This window comes from Mastomys coucha, unplaced genomic scaffold (genome assembly GCF_008632895.1).
Source record: "Mastomys coucha isolate ucsf_1 unplaced genomic scaffold, UCSF_Mcou_1 pScaffold15, whole genome shotgun sequence".
Classification (NCBI taxonomy): domain Eukaryota; kingdom Metazoa; phylum Chordata; class Mammalia; order Rodentia; family Muridae; genus Mastomys; species Mastomys coucha.
Window position 1 is genome coordinate 106,252,387 of NW_022196897.1, and position 26,773 is coordinate 106,279,159.

The 26,773-nt window shown below is 44.6% G+C and overlaps 1 protein-coding gene, 1 long non-coding RNA gene and 1 pseudogene across 2 annotated transcripts in view; 2 read left to right on the forward strand and 1 right to left on the reverse strand.

Annotated features, from left to right (window-relative positions):
* Positions 1–6,062: 6,062 nt before the first annotated feature.
* Positions 6,063–26,773, reverse strand: part of Tgm5 (transglutaminase 5) — a 41,192-nt gene continuing 20,481 nt past the window's right edge. The window contains exons 7-13 of the mRNA XM_031371626.1: positions 13,184–13,322; positions 12,426–12,529; positions 12,079–12,318; positions 8,537–8,902; positions 8,049–8,209; positions 6,592–6,725; positions 6,063–6,456 (exon numbers count right to left, since the gene is read on the reverse strand). Coding sequence (XP_031227486.1) covers positions 6,303–6,456; positions 6,592–6,725; positions 8,049–8,209; positions 8,537–8,902; positions 12,079–12,318; positions 12,426–12,529; positions 13,184–13,322 — 1,298 coding nt within the window. The 3' untranslated portion in view covers positions 6,063–6,302. The remainder of the gene's footprint in view (positions 6,457–6,591; positions 6,726–8,048; positions 8,210–8,536; positions 8,903–12,078; positions 12,319–12,425; positions 12,530–13,183; positions 13,323–26,773) is intronic.
* Positions 9,684–10,389, forward strand: LOC116090591 (annotated as a pseudogene).
* LOC116090780 overlaps positions 13,955–26,773 on the forward strand; it is a 17,812-nt gene continuing 4,993 nt past the window's right edge. The window contains exon 1 of the long non-coding RNA XR_004118818.1: positions 13,955–14,261. This is a non-coding gene — a long non-coding RNA (uncharacterized LOC116090780). The remainder of the gene's footprint in view (positions 14,262–26,773) is intronic.

The following is a 26,773-nucleotide window of genomic DNA, read 5'->3' on the forward strand; positions in this document are numbered from 1 at the left end:
ATGTGGGGAGGATATGTGTGAGTTCTGTATGAGGATGTATGTGGGGAGGATATGTGTGAGTTCTGTATGAGGATGTATGTGGGGAGGATATGTGTGAGTTTGCTTGTATTTACCCAGAGCATTTCTGGAAAGTTCCTGCATTTGAACATTCAGTGCCCAGCAGTAGGCTTTCTTCATCTGTACCCCTGTACCACGAGCATGTATATATATATATATATATATATATATATATATATATATATATATATATATATATATATTTAAATATTAAAATAATCAAAACTTGCAAGGAAAAGAAAGGTCTTACCAAACAGCCACATTCACCGTACAGAGCCTCTCCCTGAGTGGGCAATGGGCAGAATTGTGAGCTTGCTCCATTTTGTGGGGTTTCTTCTATGTTTCAAACCATTTAGCAAAGACAATCTGCGGTAATGGAATTCCCAGGAGACCCTCACAATATCTAGTCTCTGGCAGTTTCCATGGTGGGGGGAGCACTTTTAGAAGAGCCTGGAATAAGGCAGGTGCCACTGTGGTTTGGTGTAGCCAGGGAAGGTGGAATAGGTGAAGAGGAAGGAGGGGTGACCCAAAATGTCCATCCTGCTTCCTGAGATGACCACACCTTCCCACTCCCCGGCCCTCTGCAGAAAACTAGTCCCCCAGCTGGTGTGTCCCAAAGACAGAATTGTTTATTCAACCATGAGGGGAGAACATTTGACCACTCTTATGCACCAGAAACTATATTAGATTCTCATAAATTAGATCAATGTTTTTCTGCACCTAGAAACCTGTTCCAGCAGGGGGAGACAGACACTTCTAGGTTCCTGAAAGGGCTTGTCAGTCCAGTTTGAGATAGGTGTGGAGTGGAGGTCAGGAGAGACTTCCTCATGAGTAGGACTGAAGCTGGACAGCTGCGAGGTAAATAGGCCCTGGCTAGCTGGGTGTTGTGAGAGGAGGTGGAAGAGTAAAGGCAGACTCACTAATGCAGAAAGCAGGTGAAGGTCCAGGATGCATTGAGGGTTTGGTGTTTATCCTCAGAGCAGTGGGAGACCATCAAGCCACACTTAGAGCAAGCACTACCAAGTCATATTTGCATTTTAGAATGCCACACGCTGGCTAAATTAAAGAAAATAGTCTAGAGGGCTAAGAGAGTGGAAGTTGACCAATAAGAGACATCTAGTAATGGTTCAAGTGAAAGATAACAAGGACTTCATTAGGGAATGTGGAAGGGAAATGTGAACAGATTTGAAAAGAAAAGTGATTGACAAGTTGTATTAATGGGAATAGAAAGGGCAAAGAGTTCTTTCAACATGACCCCCAGGCTCATGTAAGCTATGCCAGTACTTGCTTTACAAAGCACTTCAGCGGACATCATCTCCTATGACCTCAGCCTCAGTTTGTAAGCCAAATAAGGGACCAGTATCTCAGTATTGTTGAGGGAACACATACTTATGAGTAAATGAATTCACAAAGCCGTCAGTTAATATGCTACCTAGTTCCAGGATTTAAAATGGCTAATAATAAAGCATGACATGACAGAAGAACATGCAGAGTAATGCCAACAGTGAAGGAGTGGAGGAACCACCCCAAGACAGAGCCATGGATGAAGTTAAACGAGGTATAACATAACTTACTGTCCACATGCTGTCTACATGCTCTCTGCATGCCATCCACACACCCCCACATGCTACCCACATGCTGTCTACATGCCACCCACATGCTGTCCACATGCTGACCACATGCCACTCACATGCTGTCTGCATACTATCCACATGCACTCACATGCTGTCCACAGGCTGTGTGTTGACACTTCCCCAGCATCTCAAAAACCTAGATTCAAACTGAGGTCAAATCTCTCTCATTGTGGAACACATTAACTTGCATCCAGTCCACCATGGAAAAGGCTCTCTATCCCATCTTTTTTGAAAAATTTCTTACTGATTTCTGCTTCTAGAATAAGCAGACTAGATTGCTATAATCAATTCTGTTGAGAACCAGCAAAGCTACATAAAAGGTTGAAGTCATCATGGGAGCAAGGATTGGCTCAGTCAAGATCTTTGGAGGAGGGTGCATAGAAATGATCTTGACCCCAACTTCTACCTTTTCGTAGGCATTTGCTGATTCATAGTTGGCAGGTGAATGTATGGGAATCTGAGATCATCTGTCAGCCTCACATAAATGGAGTCCTAGTCTCTCCAAGGATGAAGGGTCCCACTTAATACTTCACGATTTTGACTGCAGCCAAAAAGGGACTCCAGGAGAAAACAGTAAATAGGAAACAGAAAGCAATTTTATTTTATAATTTAAAAGATATTTTATTTTAATTAATTAATTTGTTTTATGTGTGGGTGTTTTGCCTGCATGTACAATCTGGGAACCATGTGTGTGCAGTGCCCATGAAGATCAGAAGAGGGCATCAGATCTGGAGTTAGTTGTGAGCTGCTGTCTGGATGCTGGGAACTGAACCCAGGTCCTCTGCAAGAACAGCCAATGCTCTTAACCACTGAGGCATCTCAGGTCCAGAAACCAGTTTTAAATCAGCCCCAACTGCAATGCTTTACCTCCATTCAAACTGGCAGAGAAAATATTCTCTGGAGTAGATCGGCATCATCTAGAGTCTAATGTTGAATATAGAACTCTCTCTCTCTCTCTCTCTCTCTCTCTCTCTCTCTCTCTCTCTCTCTCTCTCTCTCACACACACACACACACACACACACACACATGCCCACAGATTCACTCATGGTCTCAGCCTTAACAGTTCCTAGACACCCTGGCTAGTCCAGGCTCCTGGCCTGCCTCCCTTCAGGCAGCTCCTTGCTCTCATACGGTTAAAGCCAAGCCTATCCTAGAGGAAGCAGGGGAACTCTGGCTCTCTGATAACACTTTGAAATCAAGTTATTTTTGTCTGTGCTTAGGGAGAAGCAGCCAGTCCGGAACTGGATACTAGATAGTGAAGCCTCCGAGGTAGGTACAGAGGTGTGACATACTGCTTGTGCATCCTCTCCTGCTGAAGAGAGAATATTTTCTCTGCCAGTTCGAATGGGGGTAAAGCATTGCAGTTGGGGCTGAAAGAAAATGGGTTTGTTAGGCCAAAGATCAGAGAGCAGCAGAGTCTAGGTAACAAGATCTAGCTGTTGCCACTTCCTACCCTTCCCATGCAGCCAGTCTCAGACTTTCTTCCGATTCATAAGGTGAGGAAAAACAAGAGCTTCTACCACTTCCTTGGACTTTAGATTGCCTTATATACTGGCAGACATTTTTAGGACCAAAGGGCAGACTCTAGGAGCACTGGGCAGGATTGTACAATGGGCACCTCGAGTCAGACTTTGCTGGGTGTATTGAAGAAGTCACCTAGTCTCCACAGTCTTTTGATTGCAAGCAACAGAAACCGTTTTCTGTCCATTTAACCCAAAATGACAGAAAATGAGGCATAGCTTTGACTGAGGTAAAAAATAAATAAATAAATAAAATTGGGCCCAGAACCAGGAGAAGGTAGAAGCCAGGATGGCTGAGGGGTCCCGGCAGCAGTGAGCAGGGATGTGCACACTCTCTCTTCCGCTGTTGAGAAGCATGGGCTGTGGATTAAGTTTCTCTCTTCCCTGGCCCTCTGAGAAGAGTCTGATCTGCCCAGCAAAAGTCCCCTCTGGCCGTGATGCTCAATAAACATTCAATGAACCAATGAAAAAGCAGCCTTTGTGGTTAGGGAAGGCCTTGACTCAAGTGAATGACCCTGGTGGGGACTGCAAGCTTCTCCAGCTGACCAGGGCACATATCCTTAGCCCTTCTTAATTCACATGAAGCCTGCTCAGTGCTGCGAAGGAGAATCTGCTCCAAGCCCTGCCATGGCGGGCAGGGACTGCGCTCCAGGATGGAGGAGAAACAAACCTTCCACAGTGTTGGCCCCAGCTTCTTAGACAGCTACCTGAAGACTTTCATCACCTACCGTTTGGCCCATGTGTTTCCCGCTATCCGCTCCCTTCTAGTCTGCCCTCGAAGCATTCAAAGGGTTTGCAGTTCCTGGCTGCTTCACCCAGCCTTGTTGCCTTCTGATCTTGTAGTGTAATTTTGACCATCTCCTAGGATTTTAGTTCCTCCAGGAAGTATGTCACTTCTTCCAGGACGCTTTCCTTAATCTACAGTTTGAACTGAGCTGGTTCTCCCTCTTTGTGCTCCTACAACACTCTGGTTACCTCATTAATGGTTCCCAGCACACTTTGTTAAAAATCTCCTTGGTAGGTGAGAGGGCTTAATGAGTAAGGGTGCTTGCTGCCAAGCCTGAGGACCAGACTCATGTGGTAGGAGTAGAAAACTAGCCCCCTCAAGTTGTCCTCTGACTGCATGCTATGACATTCATGTGTCCAACATGCATGCTCACATGCACACACACATGCACTTGCGCGAGTGCGCGTGCATGCACGCGTGCACACACACACAATAAATGTAAAAACGTTAAAAAAAATTAAAAGTCTTTAAAAATCTCCTATGTATTTTACATTCTTTAAATGCCTGTGCTTGAGCTCCCTGTGTGCCGGCTCTGGTCCTTCGTGTATATACTCAGTGCCAGCCCGCCTTAGGGCCTTGCACCTGGAAGAAGAAACTCAGCCACAATGTGTTGAGTGAGCGCGTGAATGTGGTGTTGACAACAGGACTCATGAACAAGTTTGAGGATGTGGCAGCTGAAAACTCCCAAGAACTTCAGAGGTCTTTGACTCTCAGGTGTGCCTCTCCACAGAGTTTTCCTTAAATGCTTTCTAATTGTTGTCATGTGATAATTATAGGATAAAGTTAATTATAGGTTACTTGCAGCTGTGCCACCAGCTCCCGGTTCCCAGGTGATTCTCCTACAGGACAATCAGCTTAGGAGGTAATTCCCACCACACCCCTTCTCTCCCTCTGATTAATGACATTGACCCCTTTGTTTATGTGTAATGGAAGTCGTTGTTAACTTCTATTTAATGACTGAACACTTACTAGGACCTCTGTCTTAGTCACAGTAGCCAGTGCCTGGAGGGCAGCATCCATCTTGCCTTTCTTTGGCAGTGTGCTGGGCAAGCAGGTGCAAAGTTGTTCTGTGTAGCAGCACCCTGGGAGGGCAGGGTCTGAGTGACCCTCAGCAAACTCTGTGACCAGGAGGCTATTTCATTCCCACCAAATATCTACCTCATTGCATTATTCAGTGGCTTTTACCTCCCAATGCAAGCCAATGGCAGACCTGTAAGGACACAAGGGCATTGGATGGAGACCCTAGGACTGAGAGGACTAAAGAATGACGTCAATGTTATATGGGAAGTTAAGGGAAGGCCAGGGTGAGAGATCTCTTATTTTTCTCTCTTTTTGCCAAGAAACTGAGACAGGACATGCGTATTAAAATCCTTGGGGATCTTTGCCCTTTGCCTGCATTGATGGGCACCTGTGAGATGTCTATCTTTCCTGTTCCCTTTAGGATGTAGGCTCAGCATGCCAGGGCTTTTGCTTGTGTCTTATACTCATTCAGTACTTCTTGAATGAGTAAATGGGCTCACACCTAGAAACAACAGGAAACTCATTAGCAACTGAAGGGTCGTTGGAAGCTCTGAAGGGAAAGTGAAGGATGAGGACAAAGAAGGGAATGGAGTTTGTCCATGTCCTGGCATCATCACAGCTACATAGAGAGCTGCTGAACCTGTGTTCCTTTGACCTTTGTGCCAAATCACACTTCTGTAAGGTAGAATCCCTGGGTGCCAAAGAGTCCCAGCAAGTTGTATAAACAGACCTGGTAACTAGCTGTCTCTGGCATCTCTCTTGATGTTGATGACAGAGTCTGGTTAGGCCTTCATTTTAAAATCCATACTGCCAGTATATCTCAGAGACTTTGTTTTGTTTTGGTTTGGTTTGATTTTGGTTTTAAGGCGTTTATTGTAGAAACACAGAGAGACAGTGAGAAGAGTAGAGAAGCAGAGGCCATGTGGAGAAAGGAGGGAAGGGAAGGCAGGAGGAGGGGGCGGAGCAAGGGAGCAAGAGTAAGAGCAAGAAAATAAGAGGTAAGAGAGCAAGAGCAGAGTTTAAGTAAATTTAAATTTAAAATAAATTTAAATGAATTTTAAAAAAATTTAGATTTATTTATTTTCACTTTATGTGTATGAAAGTAATTTTTTTTTTCTGCATGCATGTATGTGTACCATGTATGCTGATTGAATCCTCTGAAACTGGAGTTACAGATGATTGTGAACCACCATATGGGTTCTGGGAAATTGAACCCAAGTCCTTTGCAAACACAGCACGTCCTCTCAACCGCTGAGCCAACTCTCCAGCCTCTGTCTCGGAGTTTATAAGCCAATGTCTACGTACACATTCTTGTAGCCCTTGATGTCTTTAAACCTATTGCTCCTGAGATTAGCTTGGATCTGCCTTTGGCCACTCTTGAAAGGGATGGTCTTCAGAGTGATGCTGGCTTTGTGATGGGGTTTGAGGACTCCAATGCTGCAAAGAGAGTGGAGAATCTCAGAAAACCCCTCTCCTTGTCATTTCCCAGCATCTTCCATCAGGCCTTAGGGGCCTGATAATGGAATAGGCAGGAGACAATGAGAGGGAAGGCAGAGTGTGCCCAGAACTTACAGAACTCTCTGCTGCTTCCTAAAAAGACCACTTCCTTCCAAGGTCAGCACACAATCCTCAACCGGCTCTGAGAGTGGGTTTGAAAAGACCACCTGGACCGTGAGCGGCTGATTCACAAAGGCAGCTCCTAGAACCTAAGCAGAGAGAGACCCAGAGATTAGTCACCATCCCCGAGTTCATGGAACGCTAATGTGTAGCGCTGTTTTGTAGGTGTCAGAATAAACCATCCCCAATACGCCACTTTAGCTTAAGGACTATTTTGAGTTGAAGCAATAAGAAGAAACAGGTACAAGAAATGCTCTCAGGCTTCCATATGTGTACCTAATGGCATACATTGATAAAGGTGTCTCTCTAACCCTTCCTTCTACCAAGAAGGTCAAAGTTCATCACTGAGACTTTGGTCCCTGGGCTGGTTGGTGTTTGTCAACTGGATAAAAGTTAGCATTGTCTAGGAGGAGGATCAACATCAATTGAGGAGTTGCCATCATCATATTGGCCCGTGGGCACGTCTGTGGTGGCATTTTCAATTGATGTGGGAGGGCTTAGTTCACTGTGAGAGGTACCACCCCTAGGCAGGTGTCCCTGACTATAGAAGAAAGGAAGATGAGCAAGCCATAGGGAGCAAACCCATAAGCAGCACTCCTTCTTGGTTCTGATTCTATGTGTGTTCCTTGCCTGAATTCCCTCAATGATCAGTATACCCCTTCTCCCCAGGTTGGCCTAGATCAGTGTTTTGTTACAGTATCAGAGAAGCACACTAGAAGAGTCTCTTATCAGCCTGGAGAGGGCACTGGGGAATCTACATGACATTTTTCACTTAGCCCTACTGACCTTGGGTTTCTCGTATATTTGCCTTCTCATACTTTGCTGCCCCTAGAAACACAAGGCCTTTCCCATCTCTTCTCATGTCTCTCAACATGTATTTGACCCTTTGCTAAGATGCTGTTTAAGCCTACTCAAGACTGTGAGGTGCTTGCTGTCAACGGGGCTCATGGCCTCACTTGGTGGGAATCCAGGAGATGGGTTAGACCCTGGGTGCAGCACTGCAGAGAAAGAGCCCAACCCCTTCCCACTCAGGTCACAGAGCCCCTGGCATCTATTCTCCTTGACACTTCAAGAAGCAGGAGCCCAAGGACACATGATCAGGAAATGGCAAATCAAATCTGACCTGACTTGGAGGTGGACTCTTCCCTCCAGTGAGCTACTGCCATCTGGACTCTTTCCTCATTTGCCCCTGGAAGGCCAACTCAGGAAGAAAGCCATGGCTTGAGCTCAAGGAGCCACACAAAAGACCTCTAATAGTACCAGGAGATGAAGACCCCCTCAATATGCTGTCCCCCCACCTGGGGAAACCAGAAGAAGCAAAGAAGAGACATCCTCTTGAGCAGGCCCAGCTACCTCCCATCCAGAGCTCAGGGCCCCAGGACCATTTTTATAAGAGACGATTCTTTGCCTACATTAATCATGATGCCTGGGAAAGTCAAGGTGATGATCTTGTTCACCAGGATTTTCTCAGGACTGTTCTTCTCTTCACCCAGGGCACTGATGCGGATTAGCTTGTCCGTCGACAGATACTGGCTGTACTGTGAGTAGAGGATTTTGCAAGGGTAGCTCTTTTCTAGGGAGTGAAGACAAGGAGGGAGACGTGAGAATGGGTGAGAGAGGGTCGATTTCGACGGTTCTTCGATGGAGAAGAGGGAGCTAATGGGCACCGAATTTTGCCGAAGTAGAAACTAACCTGTTGGAAGGAAAAATGGCAGTTAATAAAGGCAGTATAGGTTGCCCAGTCATTCTGAGGTTCCAGACAAACTCTACTTGACTCCAAAGCACCAATAAGCAGGCTACTTTCCTTAGGGGTAGAAAAGCAGGTCAGCAGAAGGAAGGAAGGAGGGAGAAAGCAGTAGGGAAGGAAGAGGGAGGGGCTACAGAAGAGTTATGCATCTACCTTCTTCAGGGAACAGTGTGATGAATGCTGTGTCCTGCCAGAACGGGGCCAGGGGGCTGCCGTCGTGCAGCAGAGACTGGGCACTCAAGTTGAGTTTGAGATCCTTGAACTGAGGTGACTTGTTGACAGCCAACAGGACAAAGTTTATGTCCTGACCCATTTTGGGTGAGTCCAGCAGCTCGAACTTCAGAGAGACCTGGAGGACATCACTGGGTCGAAGGGAAGGTGTATCGGGGCCCCTGGCATTGCCCTGCCTTGGTGGCATGGAGCTGAAGGGATTTGAGTTTGCTTGGTGAGGCCCTTGAGACCTTGCAGCCTGCAGCTTCTGCAGAGCCTTTAGAAACACCTCTCTCTCTCGAAGGGAACCTAGAAAGGTAGGATAAAGTATTAGTGTGTGCCAGGCTGACCCAGGAGCTAAGCCTTGCCTCAACATACTAGTCTCAGCACCTCCATCAGCAACATCAATCAACAGAATTACAAGATGCAAAATCGGCTTGCAAAAATCATTTTCAGGGGGGTTGGAGATATGCTTAGAAGTTAAGAGCACTTGCTGCTCTAAACAGAGGACCAGAGTTCAGTACCCAGCACCACATCAGGGTGGTCACAACCACAGCTCTAAGGGATTGAACACTTTCCTTTTGCCTCTAAGGGAACCCCCACATACATATGCACATACATACACATAAATCAAAATAAAATAGCTCTTTAAAAAGTCACTTGCATTGCTATATGCTAATAGTGAATTATCAGAATAGAAATTAAGAAAAAAGCAATACTTTTTTTTTTGTTTGTTTTTGCTTGTTTTTGTTTTGTTTTTTGTTTTTTTGTTTTTTCTTCGAGACAGGGTTTCTCTGTGTAGCCCTGGCTGTCCTGGAACTCACTCTGTAGACCAGACTGGCCTCGAACTCAGAAATCCACCTGCTTCTGCCTCCCAAGTGCTGGGATTAAAGGCATGTGCCACCACTGCCCAAAAAACAATACTAAAGAATGAATTTAATCAAAGAAGTAAAAGACCTCTTTGAATGAAAATCATAAAATACTGATGAAAGAAATTGAAGAGAATACAAAAGGTAAGAAGATATTCCATGTGCACGGGCCGGGAGAATCAGTATTGCTAATACCCACACTAAGACCCCAGTCAGAGACTATGGTGTTCAACAGGAATCACTCAGAGGCTGTGGGAGTGACCCTAAGCAGCACTAAGAGCATCCTGATGTCCTATGCTCAGGTGGCTCTTACATTTAATGACATGAAGAATGTGTAAACAGCCTTCAAAGGGAGCAAGAGAGGCACCATCTACCTTATGTATCTTATCCTTTAATGGGCCATCTTTCTATCTGATGGGAAGAATGAAATCCCTCATGATGCCGTTTTACCTGATGAAGGACCATGAGATCAGGCAGCCAGTATTCCATGGGAACTTCATCAAGAAAGTAGTGATGACCCAGGACAGGGCTGGGAAGGCTCCCCTCTTGTAAGATGACCTCCACAGTGTGGGGTGCTATTGAGTTTGCAGGGCGGATGCCCCAGGTGGCATCTCAAGCCCCCAGAGGTGAAGACCCTAAATGTAGCCTATGGGTACTCTAACATGCCCTGCAGAGCCTATGCCTTTTCCCCACCAGTAGCCAATGGATGTGTCCCTGAATACCCATAGCTTCCCTCAACCTGAGTTCTATCTAGCCCCTCCCCCCATGACAGATCGGGTCATAGGATTTGTAAAACCCCTGCCTATCCAGAGCCAGTGGAACCTCTGTGTCAGAGGCCCCAACATCCTCTCCATTCCTGCAGCTGGGGCCAGGGCCACAAAAATAGCTTCTAGTGCCTACCTATTACAACCCAGGCAACCAACATAATGTCTCCAGGTGCGTGAGCAGCCTCCACCACCCTCCTGTCACCCACAGAAGACAAGAAGGCCCAGTAGACATTGTCCACTTCCCTGCCTCTTACTCCCATTATCCTTTCGTGGGCTTCCCATAGGACTGTACCTAGGACCCGAGGAGGCCATGGAGGGCCCTTAAGGGTAGTCTCCGGGCTCCTGGACTCTGAGAGACACCTCCCAGATTCTCAAGCTAGCTCAGCCCATGGTGCTGAGTTCTTCCCACAGAGACCACTCGTCCCTGATCTCAGTCTGTCAGTCTGGTGAATTTGTTCATGGAACCAGTCATGTGTCTCTCCCAAAGGCCCTGCCAGGCCATACTCTCTTCCTTCCCCTGCTGTGTGTGGCTCTGGAAGGCCGCTATCTCACTTAGTGGGTCTGGCCTCAATCACACTTTCCCAGCTACCTTTGTCCTTTCTTGTGCCTTCCTGGGCCTCCAGCTTTGGGAGTTGTACCCTGAGATTCCAGGGGTTAGTGGTTTCAGAAGCAGAGCCACTGTGGCTGGGAGCACTAGTAATTTCTGGAAATTAGTTCCCCCTTTTCTTCCCTCTCCCATTGCTTCTCCTGGGAAGCAATAGAATGCGTCAGGCCCTATGGTCCAAGAATGAGGGCCCTAATGATGTGTGTGTGACCTGTAACCTGCCACCTGGTCCACCTCTTATGCTTCACAACCCCTAGATGATGCATCAAGACTCATTGTGGTCTGTTCCTGTACTAAGTTCAAAAAGAGGAGACAGTTATTTAAATAGAATTCCCTATTCATTTGATAAAAATCCAGTTAATATATTCATGTAAAGTAAGCCCTGTTTATACTTTGTTTGCTATTTGAATTGTGAAATAGTAAAAATGAAAGTAAGTGGCCAAAGATGTCCACATAACCCAAAGTGATCTATATAGTCAATATATTACCTATCAAAAAAATGGAATATGTCACTGAACTACAGCAAGAAAAAAAAAAAAGACATGAACCTTAAGTTGCCGGGAATAAGTAAAGCCATCTTGAATAAAATACAAAGTAGTAAATATTACACTACCTAGCTTCAAAATACATACAGGGGCCGTATCGACAGCTCAGTGGTTAAGACCCTGATTCTGATGCTCATGGCTGGATATCTTCGCTTCACTTCCTAGATGTTAGTCTTGCAGGATCTGTCCCAAGAGTACATTTACCAACATGGTCTCTCCTTTGGCCTTGCTGGCTTGGATAAGAACCCCCCCGACAGGACTGTTACCTCAGCATCACCCACTGGCCCTGCAGGACCCACGAGTGTGAACACCAATTGACCCTAAATAAGTGTGAGTGCTGGCTGGTGATCTGGTCTGTTACCTAAGCACTCAAGCCAATACAATGAATTAGATGATAGGTTAAATAACAGAAATCAACCAGTAGAAAGAAGTTTACTATGCTGACTGCCATCTTCAGTTGGAGGCTGAATTTTGAGGGGAGCTGGGAGAACTCATGTTTGCTCTGTTGGCAGGATATCTCTCCAGTAGGTATGAACATATTGGAGGGAGGTCTCTGGTCTGTAGGACATGAGGTAATGGTGGACTGGAGAAGTGAGATCATGGACCTGGGTCTTTCCCTGCCTGTGCCCTCTGACTCCCCAGACAATGGCGGGGGTGTTACCCTAGAACTTGGGCTCTCAGGAAGGCTGCTTGGCTGTACCTTCTTCATACTTGTAGCTCTCAGTGATGTCATCACGCTCATCACTCTGGATGCTCTTGGTGCTGATGAAATTCCCAACAGTAGCTGTGTCCTGGTGAAGTTTCTGCTCCTTCCCTCCATAGACAAGCCAGGACATGCAGTCAGCATTCACCATAGAAAACGCAAAGCGCGTGTCATAGTTTAGGTCAACTTCTCCCTCTTTGATGGCTTTGACAGAAGCAGGGCCACAGCAGTAGAGCCCTGAAGGAGAACAGGGAGAAAAGCTTTGGTGGGTAGTAGTGGTGTGCCGCACAGGGGCTGGGGCAGGTCTGTGGGAGTGGCCCTGACTTCTCTCGTGGGAGCCTCACCATTGCTGGTTTCCTGGGGTGTAGCATCGAGCACCTGCCAGCCTCCGTATCCAGGCGGGAGGTCCTTACGTGCCATCCAGCACTCATTCCACACATGGAAATTCCTAGGAAGAAGCCAGGGGAGTCGGTGTTAACACGGAGAAGGCACAGGCTACCCTGCACGTTTCCTTTCTAGACCAAGGATAAGCAAGCAGACTGGCCACAGAAAGATAGACTCATGTTGCTTAAGCATCTATTGGGAGGAGACCTTCCTCCTGTGAGCCTCTATGTGTCTGTGTGAGTGTGTGAACTAAGTGAAGGCTTCCAGTTAACTAAAAAGTCCTTTAGGTTCTCTCAAAGGAGTCCTCATGGCCCCTTTCCTCACTCTCTGTCTCACTGTCTCTGTCTCTATATGTATATGCCTGTGAGTGTGTGTGTGTGCGCGCGTGCGCACACAGGCGCGCATGCATCCATCCCAGAGAGGTAGTCCTAGTCTTTGCTATGTCTACAAGTGAGACATCAGGCCTCTGTGGTCAGACCCTTAGGCTATTAGAAGAAGGAGGTGACAAAGAGGGACTTCAACCCCAGTCCAACAGCTTTGATGATGTGAGGATTCTAAAACCGTAGCTGTGTTCTGTTTTGTTCTCAGCCCCAGGACAGGAAACAGGAGGGGAGGGGAAGAGCATAGGCTATGAATGCGGTCCTGTCCTGCTTCCTGCTTGTGGTGGTTTTGGCTCAGATCTGTGGTCCAATAAAAAGACTAAGAGGTTGGGTCTCACCAGACGGTGTCCTTCTTCATATTCTCCAAAATCCTGCCTGTATTATCGTAATATTCATCAATGATCAGGTTCCCGTCGGTGTCATGGCCGGAATCAAAGTTGGTGATCACTCGGGTGGGGATGCCCAGGCACCTCATCACTATGGAAAGACAGAGGGACCACTGCTGTGGGTTGCCATGGTGCTGTTTATATTCTGATGTTAATTCTGCTTCCTTCAGATAGGCTGCCCCAACAAGGAGAGGATCAAGTACTCAGGTGATTTCATGTGAACCTCCAGCCCCACCTTTCCCTTCCACCGCCCAATCACAAGCTGTAACGAAGGATAGAGGCCGACAGAGGAAGAAGGACAGAGGAAGAGGAGGTGGAAGAAAGATGGAGCAGAACCACATGGCCTGGAGAAGCAGCGAGTAGCAAGGGATCTCATAGCTGGGGAATAGATTAGTGTAGTGGTAGATCTGCCCAATCTAGGCATACAGCTTGTAAATATAATAATTGGGTTGTGTGTGTGTGTTTTTTTTTCACAGGCTTATTGGAGTTGGATAATTACTGCAACAGACCACCAGTGTTCTGCCAATCCTGAAACCATACGGCGGGCTTCCTGGATCTAGTGAAAGTATCCATTTGGTATCTGCAGGACCACACAGGAAGTAATTAGGCTAATGGCGATTCCATATCTCTTCCCATTTCCTGAGCTCAAGGGATAACTATGGTAAAGGTTAGGTTACTGGCTGCTCTGACAAGCTTTGCTGGAGCTAAGAGAGTCTCTGGCAAGTTGTCATATCTGCTGTTTATGCCAGCAGGGAGGGGCAGGCACATCTCTCTGTTGACAAGACTCAGAGACCTGGCTCGGCCTCACTCCTGTCCTGGCCTCAAGTCTCCGATTTTCAAACGAACCACTGGGATTCTGCTTCTTCTTGTCATTAGAATTATTGCTGAGACCACCGAATTGTCAGACAAGAGTTCCCGTGGCTTGGAGCTCCCTTCTGTTCTTGGCAGTATTACGTCAGAAACCTCTCCAGAAAAGCATCCCAGATCAAGCAGGGAAAAGAGGATGTCTGTGTAACTCGGGATTAGAAAAGTGAGTGTACTTGATGCAAAACATTCCTCTTGTCCTTATTCCCAAGGGGTGTCTGTTTCCTTGGCTAGCTAACTTCTTTTACTGTTTTCTGCTGCAATCCCATTATGTGCTCTTTCAATGAATTCTTTTCACTGCTCAGCACTAATTACTCTAAGGATGCCTGTCCCCCTGGTGCCCAGCAGTGTTGACCTGCCCAGCTCAGGACTAATAATACTTGCTTGTATCCAGCAGCGAGGCTACATGCTGCCTGATTCACCTTCGCTATCTTCAAGGGAACTCTGAGTAGTATCTGCTATAATTATTTCCATCCTGGCGATAGAGGTTAAGAACAGTGAGCTACCTCGAGCAGAGTCACACAACTAGCAAGACACAGGGCTCTCATTCAAGCCGTGGCTTCGTCTCTAAGTCCACCCATCAGTAGCAAACTTACAGTTCAAGCAACCAAGGGTCCTACACATCCCGCACATCTTCTCAGGTTATTTTGTATTTGCTGTATTTCTATATTATGTTTTTAGTGCTGCTTACTTTTTGAAACTTAGCGGGCTTCCAGTATTTTTCCTATAGTAAGTAATGGTGATGGATATCTTTGCAGATCAATCCCTTCTTATTCCTTGAGGCAGAGTCCAAGAGGCAAAATGATTAAGTAAAAAACAGATATTTGTAAAGTTTGGATATTTCACTTTTTAATAGATTTTAGTTTAGGCCTTTTTTCCTTTTAGACAGTGTCTTATTACATAGCCTAGGCTGGCCTTGAGCTTACAGCTATGTTCCACTAAGCACAACACAACCTTCCTCATTATTTTTTTGTGGTGCTGGTGACTGAACTCAGGGTCTTGCACATAGTAGGCAACTACTTTATCACTGAGTTCAGGCTGCTTCTTTTGTTTTAAATACTGAGACAGTGTCATGTTAAGTCACTAAGTTGACCTCCAAACTCACTCTGGAGCCCTGGCAAGTCTTGAGTCTATGGTCATGCTGCTTTAGCCTCTGAAGCAGCTGAGATGTCCGATCTGAGCCAGCAGTCTTGGTTAGGCTCTTTCTTAGTTTGACTTAGGCCTCTTTGGTCAGGAAAGAGGGTCAAACCTGGATGTGACTTGGTTTGGGGAGGAGAGAAGCCCAAAAGGAAATCTTGAATTCTCCCTTGAGTGGCAGATCTGAACACATCCAAACAAAACATAACAAACTAGGGCAAGCAGTAGGCAGTCCTGATAGGTAGGTAGAAGGTTAGGGTTACACAGGACACCCTCAGAGAAGAGGTGGTGGAAGAAAAGCTGCCACTGAAGAAACTCGAGACTGAAGTGTGGCAAGACTGGAGCACTATGTGGGCACACATATGCTAAAAGTGTGATCATGCTACTCATGGCAGCAAGAGAGCATGCCAAGGCAGGGCAGCTGGCAGAGGGCACAAAGCAGCCTCCTTCCTTTTCCACTCTGACTGAGGAAGCCAGTCATAGCTACTCAAAGTGTCAGTGCTGACATCAACTCTTGGTAGCTGTGGCCTGATGGACCCTTTCCTACCCTAACACATGGTCAGTAATGATTTGTTTAGGAGTCTGCCCTCCTAAGGGTAAAGATTATGTTACTCATCTTTACCATTGCACAACCAGCAACAATAACAGGGCAAGGCCTATTGTGCAAGTACTTGATGTATGGATGTATGGGTGGGTAGATGGATGGGTGGATGGATGGGTGGATAGATGGATGGATGGATGGGTGGATGGATGAGTGGATGGATGCATAATGCTTACTCTAATGATTTCTGATGTGAACACACACTGCCATAATGGCCATGTGCTATACCCGGGCACAGTGAAGGATTTACACTGATACATTCTTGCTTGAACTTATCATGGCCTATGAAAAGACTGAGAAGGGAGGGTCAGGTTATTACAGTGAGACAGAATGAAGCCACAGAGGGGCAAGAACAGTTTTTCCTCTTCTTTATCCCTTTTCTCTGAGTAAAATACCAAATGTTTATAAAGACTTAACCACACATGCTATTATCAATTTAGAAAGCGTTTCACACTTTCAGATTAGATATCTTATTGCTTATAGAATTTAGTTTAGACTCTTTATAGTTGCCTTGAGTTTACAGGTATGTGTCACCAAATCCAATCTCTACTCTTTATGGTGCTGGAGACAAACCCATGGCTGTTCTCATCTTCTTCCTCCTCTTCTTGTTGTAGTGCTTGGGGTTGAGCTCAGGGCTTCCTACACAATAGACAAGTGCTCTAACAGGAAGCTGCATCCCTGGACTTTCTTTTATGGGTCCAAGTCCTGGCCTGTCTTTCCTCTCCTTGTCATGTGACCTCACCTCCCTAAGCTTAAGGTATGCCATTCTTTTCTTTTCCTTTTTTTTTTTTTTTTTTTTTTTTTTTTTTTTGAGACAGGGTTTCTCTGTGTATCCCTGGCTGTCCTGGAACTCACTCTGTAGACCAGGCTGGCTTCGAACTCAGAAATCTGCTGCCTCCACCTCCCAAGTGCTGGGATCTAAAGGCATGCGCCACCACTGCCCGGTGCTATTCTTAAAGCTGAGAAAAACATAGGATCCTAGAGATGATTACGTGAGAAAATGCTTATACTGTGCTTGACCTCATGGCCAATACCTATAGTAATGATGATATCCTTGGTTAGACAGGCATATTGGGAAGGTTAAAAGACAGTTCAACTATAGATATGTTTAGTAATAGCAAGGTCTCCAAATAGACACAAGATTCAAATCAGGAATCCTGGGCAAGGACTTGTCTTCTTCCTGTGGAGCCAGGGATCAAATCCAGGGTTTCACCGTGCTGGGAAGTGTTCCACCTCTAGCTACAGCCCCTCCTCCTTATTTTATTTTTCTTGGGGTAGAGAAGTTGGTTTTGAGCCAGAATCTCACTCTATATCCTCACTCCTCCGGCTATCCTCCTGCCTCAGCCTCCTGAGTGCTGAGATTATAGATGTGAGCCGCCATGCTGGCAAGAAGAGTTGCTGATACAGAATATGAAGCACAAGGTGACACACCTGAAGCTTACAGAGGTGAAGTCACAAGGAGAGGAGCGTCAGGCCAGGACTTGGGTTCATGTTTGCTTAATCCCTTCTTTGCTCTAACTACAAGCTCCGCCCTTGCCACGTCTCTGGGCACCCCAGCCACCTGTGATCTCAGTACACCTTCCTCTTTGAAGTTTCTCTGACTGCTCTGGGTCACATTAGCCTCCTACGTGTGCCGTCAACAGAATTCCAGTCGCCTACACATTTTAGCACTAGATTAAGCTCTCTGTAATTTACCATCTCTATCTTATCTCGTTGGCCAGATTACAAATAACCTCAAAGCGAGGCTTCCATCAGATACTTCGCTTGTGTTTCTTCATTCCTAGCACAATGCAGGGAACAAAACCCGTGCTCATTCGCTTTCTGTTAAATTAATTGCCTTCAGCTGGTGAACAAGGTTACCTACAAACTATCAATCAGTTCTGGCGACTCACAGTCTGACATGACATTCAGGAGACTCTCCGTGACAAAGTTGTGGGACCTGAATCACTTATGAAAGAGAGGCCATGGGCACTTATTCATGTTGTGCATACACACACTTGCCTGCATGCTCGGCAGTGGTCATTGGGCAGAAATGGATAGGGTTTCAGTTAGCAAGGGGCTTCAGAATTCCTGAGTATATTCCAGCACACTCCGTGTACCACCAAGAGCGTGAGCTAAAGCTTCTATGCAGCGGTGCAGTGATTACATTTACATGTGATGACCTATGTCACCGACCGTTTGTCACCTTTTCTTTTCTGTCTGGATGCGCTTACTCCCAACCCCTCCTTCACGTAGTCAACTGTCTTTAATACCCACAGTGATTGTGCAGCCTTGACCTTTCAGGTAACCCTGTCATAAGGTCTTCAGCCAGCTAATCTCATTCACTGACAATGGGAATGGAAGGAATTCATATTTGTTTCCATACTTATTCTGGATTTTTGAGTAGCTTTCTTTTTGCTACTGTTTTTTTTTTTTTTTTAAACTGTTTCTCTCATTGCTTACTTTGTTACCATAGAGTCTGATACCCGACTGGCTTCAAAATATTGAGCTTAAGTGATCCTCCTGTGTTTACCTCTTAAGTAACTGAAACTGCAGCTTGCTTAGCTCTTCATGGTATCTGTTAAATGTAAAGGCATGTAATCCATTTTTTTTGTTGTTGTTACTACTTCAGCCTTCTAGCCTTGCATTAGGGCCACACCCTACCAGATGACTATTTTTATTTTCTTGTTTATTTATTTGTGTATGTGTGTGTGTTATGTGTCTACATGCATGTAGGCCTGTGTGTACATAATGTATGCCTGAACACATAGGTGGAGTCTAGAAAGGGTGTTGGGTGACCTCTATTACTCTCTGCTTATTTTTCGAGGCAGGGTCTCTCCTTGAGCCTGGGGATCACATTTCTCAGCTAGTCTGGAAACTAGCAAGCCCCTGTGACTCTCCTTTCACAATTTTGGCTCAGATCAGGGGTTTTAGGAGTGTATGGGACACATCCAGCTTCTAATGTGGGCACTGGGAGCCACACTCTGGCCCTCGGGGCTACCTAGTAAGTACTATTTTTTTATTTATTTTTTAATATTTATTTATTATTATATGTAAGTACACTGTAGCTGTCCTCAGACACACCAGGAGAGGGCATCAGATCTCATTAAGGATGGTTGTGAGCCACCATGTGGTTGCTGGGATTTGAACTCATGACCTCTGGAAGAGCAGTCGGTGCTCTTAACAACTGAGCCATCTCACCAGCCCCCCTAGTAAGCACTATTAACTGCTGCACTAGTTTGCCAACTTCCCAAATTTTTTTTCAAATTTAAGAATTTAATTAAAAACTAATTTAATTCAATTTTTGTATGTGTTTCATAGTTTACCTGCATGTGTGTATGTATATTACATTGGTGTCTGGTCCCTAAGGAGGCCAGAAGAATATTTTGGATTCCCTGGAACTGGAGTTAAATATGATTTGATACAACATATAGGGCTGAGAATCAAACTCTGTAAGAGCATCAAATGCTCTTAAACCCTAAGCCATCTCTAGCCCCCCAAATTATTTTTTTGATAGGAAGAAGATGGGCTATTTCAGACTAAATCATGGTCATTGAGCTCCTTCTGCTATTCAAGAAATACAGATGAACACTATTTATGGGGAAAGCAAGCATGAACCTGAAAGCATCACCTTCTAAGAGGCTGAGAATATGGGACCCACATAACATGGATTATTAGATAGAATGGCAGCCCATGTAAACAAATGGTGTTGAGCAATAAAAGAGATACAGCCAGACAGTGGTAGTGCATGCCTTTAATCCCAGCACTTGGGAGGCAGAGGCAGGTGGATTTCTGAGTTTGAGGCCAGCCTAGTCTACAGAGTGAGTTCCAGGACAGCCAGGACTATATGGAGAAACCCTGTCTCAAAAAAACAAAAAATAAAAAAATAAAAAAATGAAAATAAAAGAGACACCTTCATGGTAAGCACATTCATGTCCGTTTCTTCTGTCACACAGAAGTCAGTCATTGAGATCAGTACAAAAAAGACAAAACTCTGGCTCCTGCACATGTGGAAAATCAGAAATCTGCTTGAGAAGTAGCTGCCCTTTCTCGACACAGCTGTAGCTCAGGTAGAGCTTAGCATGCACAAAGCCTTAGATTTGATGACCGGCACTAGAAAAGGAACAGCCCTGAGCCCAAGATGTTTAATTTGACACTTAACTTTTGCTGACAAAGCAAAGTATAGAGGCACAAGATGACCAACAGTACAGTGAAGCCCTCAGGTGAATACAAAAGTGGGGTATTGCAGGAGAATGTCTTAGGGCTTTCAACATATTCAGAAACAAATCTATTCTAGATTAAATGAGACAGAAAAGACACAATAACCAGGCCTAATGTGTGGTCCCATTTTATATGCTGGTTTGTGCAAATAAATTGTACAAAAAAAGTTTAATCCTACTCCTGCCACCTCGGACCTACAATAGGCAAACCACCATGGCCAGGTATCAAAGTCATCAGCAATGAATGGTCAACAGCACTGCAGAGTGACATGGTCCCTTGGTGGATATCATGACAATGGTGCTCTACCTTTTTGGTTGTCCTCCCCTGAAGGGAATCATTTAACTCAAATCATGAGAAAAACATCAGACATCCCAGGCTAGAGAGATGGCTCAGTGGTTAAGAGCACTGACTGTTCTTCCAAAGGTCCTGAGTTCAAATCCCACCACATGGTGGCTTTACAACCATCTGTAATGAGATCTGATGCCCTCTTCTGGTGTGTCTGAAGACAGCTACAGTGTACTTACATATAATAAATAAATAATTCTTTAAAAAAAAATCAGACATCCCAAGTGAGGCACATCCTCCAAGCAGCTTCCAGGCTGTAAGACAGGGAGGATGGACCCAAGCAGCCCCCAGGAGTTTGAAGAGGGATGAGCTCACAGTTCAGGGAAGCAAAGGTGCCTAGAGCTTGTGGGGTAGCAGGACAGAAGAGAGACAGATCTGAAGAGAGTTCTCCCAAGCTCTGCAGCAGAGGCCCTTCCATGTGGGAACAAAGTTCAAGAAGCCCAGGTGAAGTGACAGAATGGAAGCCTCATGCTACATGGATCTTCTAGGGGCACGAAGAGTCATGACCTACTCACAAACTAGAACAGACATAAAGACTGTTCTAGAACCATCAAAACAAAACTAAAGGGAAGTCTTCAAAGGCTCAAATTGATTTGCAAAATCCTTATTGTGTACCATAGCAAAAGCCTTTAATGGATACAACATTCAGTTCAACAGTTGTCAGAAGCTATCTAGAAAAGTCTATAGCAAGCAAGTAGTTTTCTGGAGATGGCCCATCATTTTTACCTGGTTGCCATGGGTGAGCTCTGAGATGCAGGGTCCTCAGAGGCTTTACCCCAGGATTGCTACTTGCTGCTTATATGCCTTTCCTTTCACTGTTACATAGCTAATGATTCCTACAGAATCAATATGAAGATGTACTTTTATGTAGTAATGCTGTGTAGATGAATTGATGATTTTTGGAATTCCTGGTAGTGATTTTCTAGAACTCCTAAATTGATACAAGTAACCTCAAGCCTACTATAGCTTACTAAAGCCTACTTTAGCCTACTAAAGCTGCAAATAGAGCTCTGTAAACCTTCATGTGTTATGGCCTAATTGCACTAGGAAAAGAAAACAGGCTTGGAACAAATTTATGATCAAGGAAAACATTTCTTCTAGGTTAGGAATGAGTCCACTATCTGGAAACTAAAAGTCATAAACTGGAAATGGACAATTTATTGTAGGTACAAGGACAGAAAATAAACAATGGACTAGTTTATCTATACAACAAGGCTTCAAAATAAGAAGACACAAGGCAGATGATTTGTCCCTTGACAATACTGTGCTAACTTATGACACAAGAACTATTGCTTTAAACTTATAATGAACTTATGGAGCTAGTAACAAATAATGAATGTTTAGTCAGATACTAGTCTTATTTTTAAAGACATGTAAACAATTCTGTTCCTTAAGCCTTAGTAATGTATGACATGAATTATTGCCTTAAATTTAACTATGACCTTATGGAATATAAAAATGCTTTTAAAACCATGTGATCAACTGTCCTAGGGAGGTATAACAACTAAGAACCATAATAGAGTGGTGGAGCGCCTTTTTTCAGCTTCATCCAGCATGTGTGTTGTCTGTGTGCCTGATTTCCTTTGTCTCTTTTCCTTTCTTTTCTTTTCTTTCCTTTCCTTTTCTTTTCTTTCCTTTCCTTTCCTTTTCTTTTTCTCTCTGGCTCATGAAGAGTTAATGAACTTTGAGCTTCTTGCCTGGCTAGCAAGGGGTTCCTGAGTCAAAGAGAAAAAAACCCAAGTAACTAACTCTTCTGCCCTGATGCTATCAGCAGGAGTTAACTGCCAGAGGCCAACAGCTTTTGGTCCCAAATAGCAAGAAAGAGTTAAATTGCCAGAAGCCAGCAGCTTTTGGCTCCTGAATTAATTACAACAGAGAGTTAAATTTCCAGAAGTCATCGGCTTTTGACACAGATCTCTGACACCACCCTCCCTACCTTCTGCCAAGCAGGACCTTGGCAAACAACATAATCCAATGACCAGTGTCCATTCAAAATTACAAAGCAAATAGAAAGATACAGCCTATAACGAGGAAGCATAAATAGAGACAAACCCAGAAACAATAGGTGATGGGATTAGCAACCAAAGGTCTAAAACAGCAATTTAAATAGTATGAATATGCTTAAGAGAAGACAGCGGAAAAAAGGGACACAGTGAGGGGAACCAGAAGTAGAAGAAGTCATTTCTAAAGATGAAAAATACATGTGACACAAAAACCATATTGAATAAAAACTGTACGTGGACAGGAGCTGGAAACAGCTCAGTGGTGAAGAGCACTGGCTGCTCTTGAAGAGGATCTAGGTTCAGTTTCCAGCATCCACATGGAGACTTATCACCATCATAAATTCAGTTCTAAGGGATCTGATACCCCTTTTCTGACTTCTGTAGAAACCAAGTATGCACATGGTACACAAACATACCTGCAGGCAAAACACTCATACATATAAAATAAAATAAAATCTAAAAAAAAAAGAAAAAGAAAAAGAAAGAAAAAATCATATTGGTGATAATGTTTTTAAACTTACTAAACTTTTGTGAGACACTTTCCACCACAGTGTACATATCAAACATATTAAAATGTTTTGTGGGTAGGGACTCTATGAGCGTGAGTGATTGGATAAAAGGAAAAGGGATAACTGATGGTTTTTAAAAGAGAGGCTGGAAGCAAACCAACTCTGACAATACTGAGAAGTAAGGAATGTGTCCAATTGCAACCCTAAATACTTCAAGAAATAGATGAAGAAAACAAGATGGGGGAAGAGTGATAGGGAAGATATGGAATTGAAGTTTGGGAGATGGATGGAGAGATCTTTAAACAAGATCCAGCCAAATCACTGGAGCACAAGATACAAAGATTAGAGCAGTTCCCAATTATGACAGCTAATGCTTGTGTAAAGCTATGTGCCAGACAGTTTCCAAATCAGTGTCATGTGTTAACCAACAACGCTATGAGGGAACATTCCATACAATTTCCATGCTCATAAATCAATGGAAAATAACGGTAAGTAAGTGTTCCAGCCAGAGTATTGTGCAAATCTAGTCTGCAATCAAAGAAAGGTTGGGGAGAAATAAAGCATTCAGCCTGTGGATAAGGTTCCCTCTTGGAGACTCAGAACTCCATAAAGACAGTGAGAACAGCGGTTCTTTTGAAATTGGCTCCTGACATGTACTTCCATGAATAAATGCTGTTTAGATGAATTAATGATTTTATAGAATTCCTGATTTGATTTAAATAATTTTAGGACGAATGTTTTAAGGGTCTGTTTTAGTTGTTTTGCCAGAAAGATATAATAAGAAAAAAAGAAAAGAAAAGATTGGCTTTGATTTAAATGTCACAAGTCTTCATTGTATTAACACAAGAAAAAGAACAGGATTTTAGTGCATGCTTTTATAAAAATAGAAAAAATAATGTGCTCATTTTGCTTTCCTATTTAAAAAAAACTTGAAAGTTTCTAGAACTTAGAATCATTTTTTTTCTATAAGGAACTGAAGTTTTTAGCTTTTTTACTGTATGGATGCTCCTTTAACTACAACATTTATTTAATACCACAAGAAAATTTAAATTGTGAGCACCTTTCCAGGACTTAGGACAGCTGTGGCAAGCAAAACAAACAAACAAACAAACAAACAAAAATAATAGAATGTGCCCACTCCTCACAGAATAGTAAGCACAGGCTATATAACAAGGAATACAGTGGAGTTTTATAAATTGCACTAAGGAGAGAATGAGGCTTGGGACAAATCTGTGATCAAATTAAACATTCATTCTAGGTCAGGTCCAAGGATGAAGCCACGAGTGTGCACTATAATAAAGCAAGGCCACGTGAAACTGTGGCTTGGAGCTTATAATGAGCTTATAGAATGAAACACTGCTTTGAACTTACTACTGCCATCCTTCTGTAACTCTCCCTTTGTGTAACATTTTATCTGGGATAATTTTTCTAAGAACATTTGTCTCAGAAGTCTAAGAAGACCAGAGAAAAGAAAGAAAGTGTGGCATCTGGGGCTCTGCCTCATCCACCCACAAAATGTATGTATGTGGCTTGGAGGGCTCTGTCCCATCCACCAAATGTATATATGTCTGTTTATCTATACATATGTGTGTAGGTATATGTGTATGTATTTAAGTATGTGTGAACACTTGTGGAGTTGATGACATAGGCCGTCAGGCCCAACCAGTGTGTGTGTGTGTGTGTGTGTGTGTGTGTGTGTGTGTGTGTGTCTGTACATATGCCTGTGTAAAAGATTTAAATTCTTTTTTTTTCTTTTCTCTCTGCTTCATAAAGAGTTAATGAGTCCAAGCCTCTTGCCTGGACAGTGAAAAGTCTTTGAGTGAAAGAGAAAGGAAACCAGTACTTATTAAAGCACAAATAGTAAGAGAGTTACAGAGTAAGAAACCGGAGCTTATTAAAGCATAATGATAATATTATAAGGCCAGGGATCACCAGTCTTTAGCCTCCATCAATGCTGTATCCATCCAGTACCGTTTCCCTAAAGGCCCAGGCAGGACCCCAGCATCAAATGATGATGAGTTACTTTGTGGAGACCACACTACACAGTTAAATTAGAATATATCTTAAACAGCATGGAGCTGGGAGGGGTTCAAAAGCTTAATATAGTAGATGCTACTGCAAGTATTTTCAAGGTAGAATCCAGTCAATGAAAAACATACAAGTGTAGGTGCTATAGTTGGAGAGGGGAGGACACAGTTCCCAGCCCACATCTCTCACATCGGTTCCTGCCTGGTGTTTTCACTGTGGCGTCCAAGGCCGAGCGCTTCATTTTATACAGGAAAGGAGAGCCTACTGAAGCTAGGCATGGTGGCATGGGTGTGGGAGGCTGAAGAAGCAAGAGGAGGATTGTTGGACCGTGAAAATCAGTCTGTGTTCTTGGTCAAGCGAGGCTTATTCCTGGCGACCCAGTAGAGTATTCTGCAAGGGACGTAATAGTAATCCATGCCCCCAGACATAGATAGCTGACACCACGAGCCCTCACTCCAAGTATCCTGTGGCTAGACAATGCCCCAAGCTCCCAGTATTCTGGCTAGACTCCACCCCCAGTCAATGACCACAGCCAGTATGCCCTGCCCCACAGTTACCTGGGAACAGACGAGTAGCCCAGCCCACCATATAAGGGGCTGTTTGCCCCCTCCTCTTTCTTTTTCTCTCTTCTCTCTTAACCTCTTACTCTTGTCTTTACTCTCCCCTCCCCCTCTCTCCAAGTGGCCATGGCCGGCCTCTACTTTCTCTCTCTTTCTCTCTTTTCTACAATAAAACACCTTTAGACCATGGGTTGCCTCCTTTCATCTAGACCCCTTTCTCCCTTCGGCCCCGGGGCCTCTGCCTCGTTCTCAGCTCTTCTGCGGCATCCAACAGTGTCTGATGCCCGGGAGCTAGACAATGCCCCAAGCTCCCAGTATTCTGGCTAGACTCCACATGGACTTGAGGACAAGGCACTAGGAGCCCTTGTTGTCCTCATGTTGTCCTCAGCCTCTGTGAGCACCAGGGACCACCAGGGTTGTCCCCTTTCCACTACCCCCCGCCCCCTGCAGACTGGGATATGGCTCATGACAGCCAGACACCCACCCAGGCGGTGTGGAGAGCATGGGCAGCCTCCCACATCCACCTGCTCAGAGTACCAGAGTGGGTTACCCCCGCCCCATTATTATTTCCCTGGTGCCTGGTGGCAGCACCCGACAGAGGATGAATATGAGGAATCCCTGAGCTGCAAAATGAATCTCAAAAGCAACAATAACAGCATAAAACAAAACACTTCTACCCACTAGCAGACATGCCTGATTACTTTGTGGTCCTCAGTCCTAAGCAACCATGGATGAATGTTCTTTGTCTGCACCTGCTTGTTCTAGGTATGTCCTATGTATAGAACCACGTCTGGCTTCGGGGGTAGGGGAGGGCATTTCAGACAGCAGAACTCCACTGTCTCTGGTCCCTCTGGTCCCCGCTATAGTACAAGGCATCCAGGCTCCTTCTCAGTTCCCACTCAAGGACTCCAGTGTTTTCTAGGATATAAGCCATAAAGTGAAGAGCCCAAATGCTCTAGGGCTCTCTGGAGTCTGGCCCAGAGCACAGAGGGAGAGCCAGGAGTTTCTCTCTAATTACCAAGTAACCACCTACAAAAGGATGCCAAAGAAAACTCCTTGCAGAAAAAAAAAAAAAAACAAACATAAATACCTTTGTTGAACACAAAGCCTCCTTCTGTGATTTTCCTACAGGCAATTAAAGTAATTATCTTTGATAGTCAAAAGGCCAACAGTGGGCTCTAGGGCTGTAGAGGGGAGAGCACACTCTCTTTAGTTGTACTGTCTGTTAAGTTAGGGTTTCAAGCATGCTAAGCTAAGATTCTGTCAGGGAGCTACACTCCCAGCTTAAGAATTTT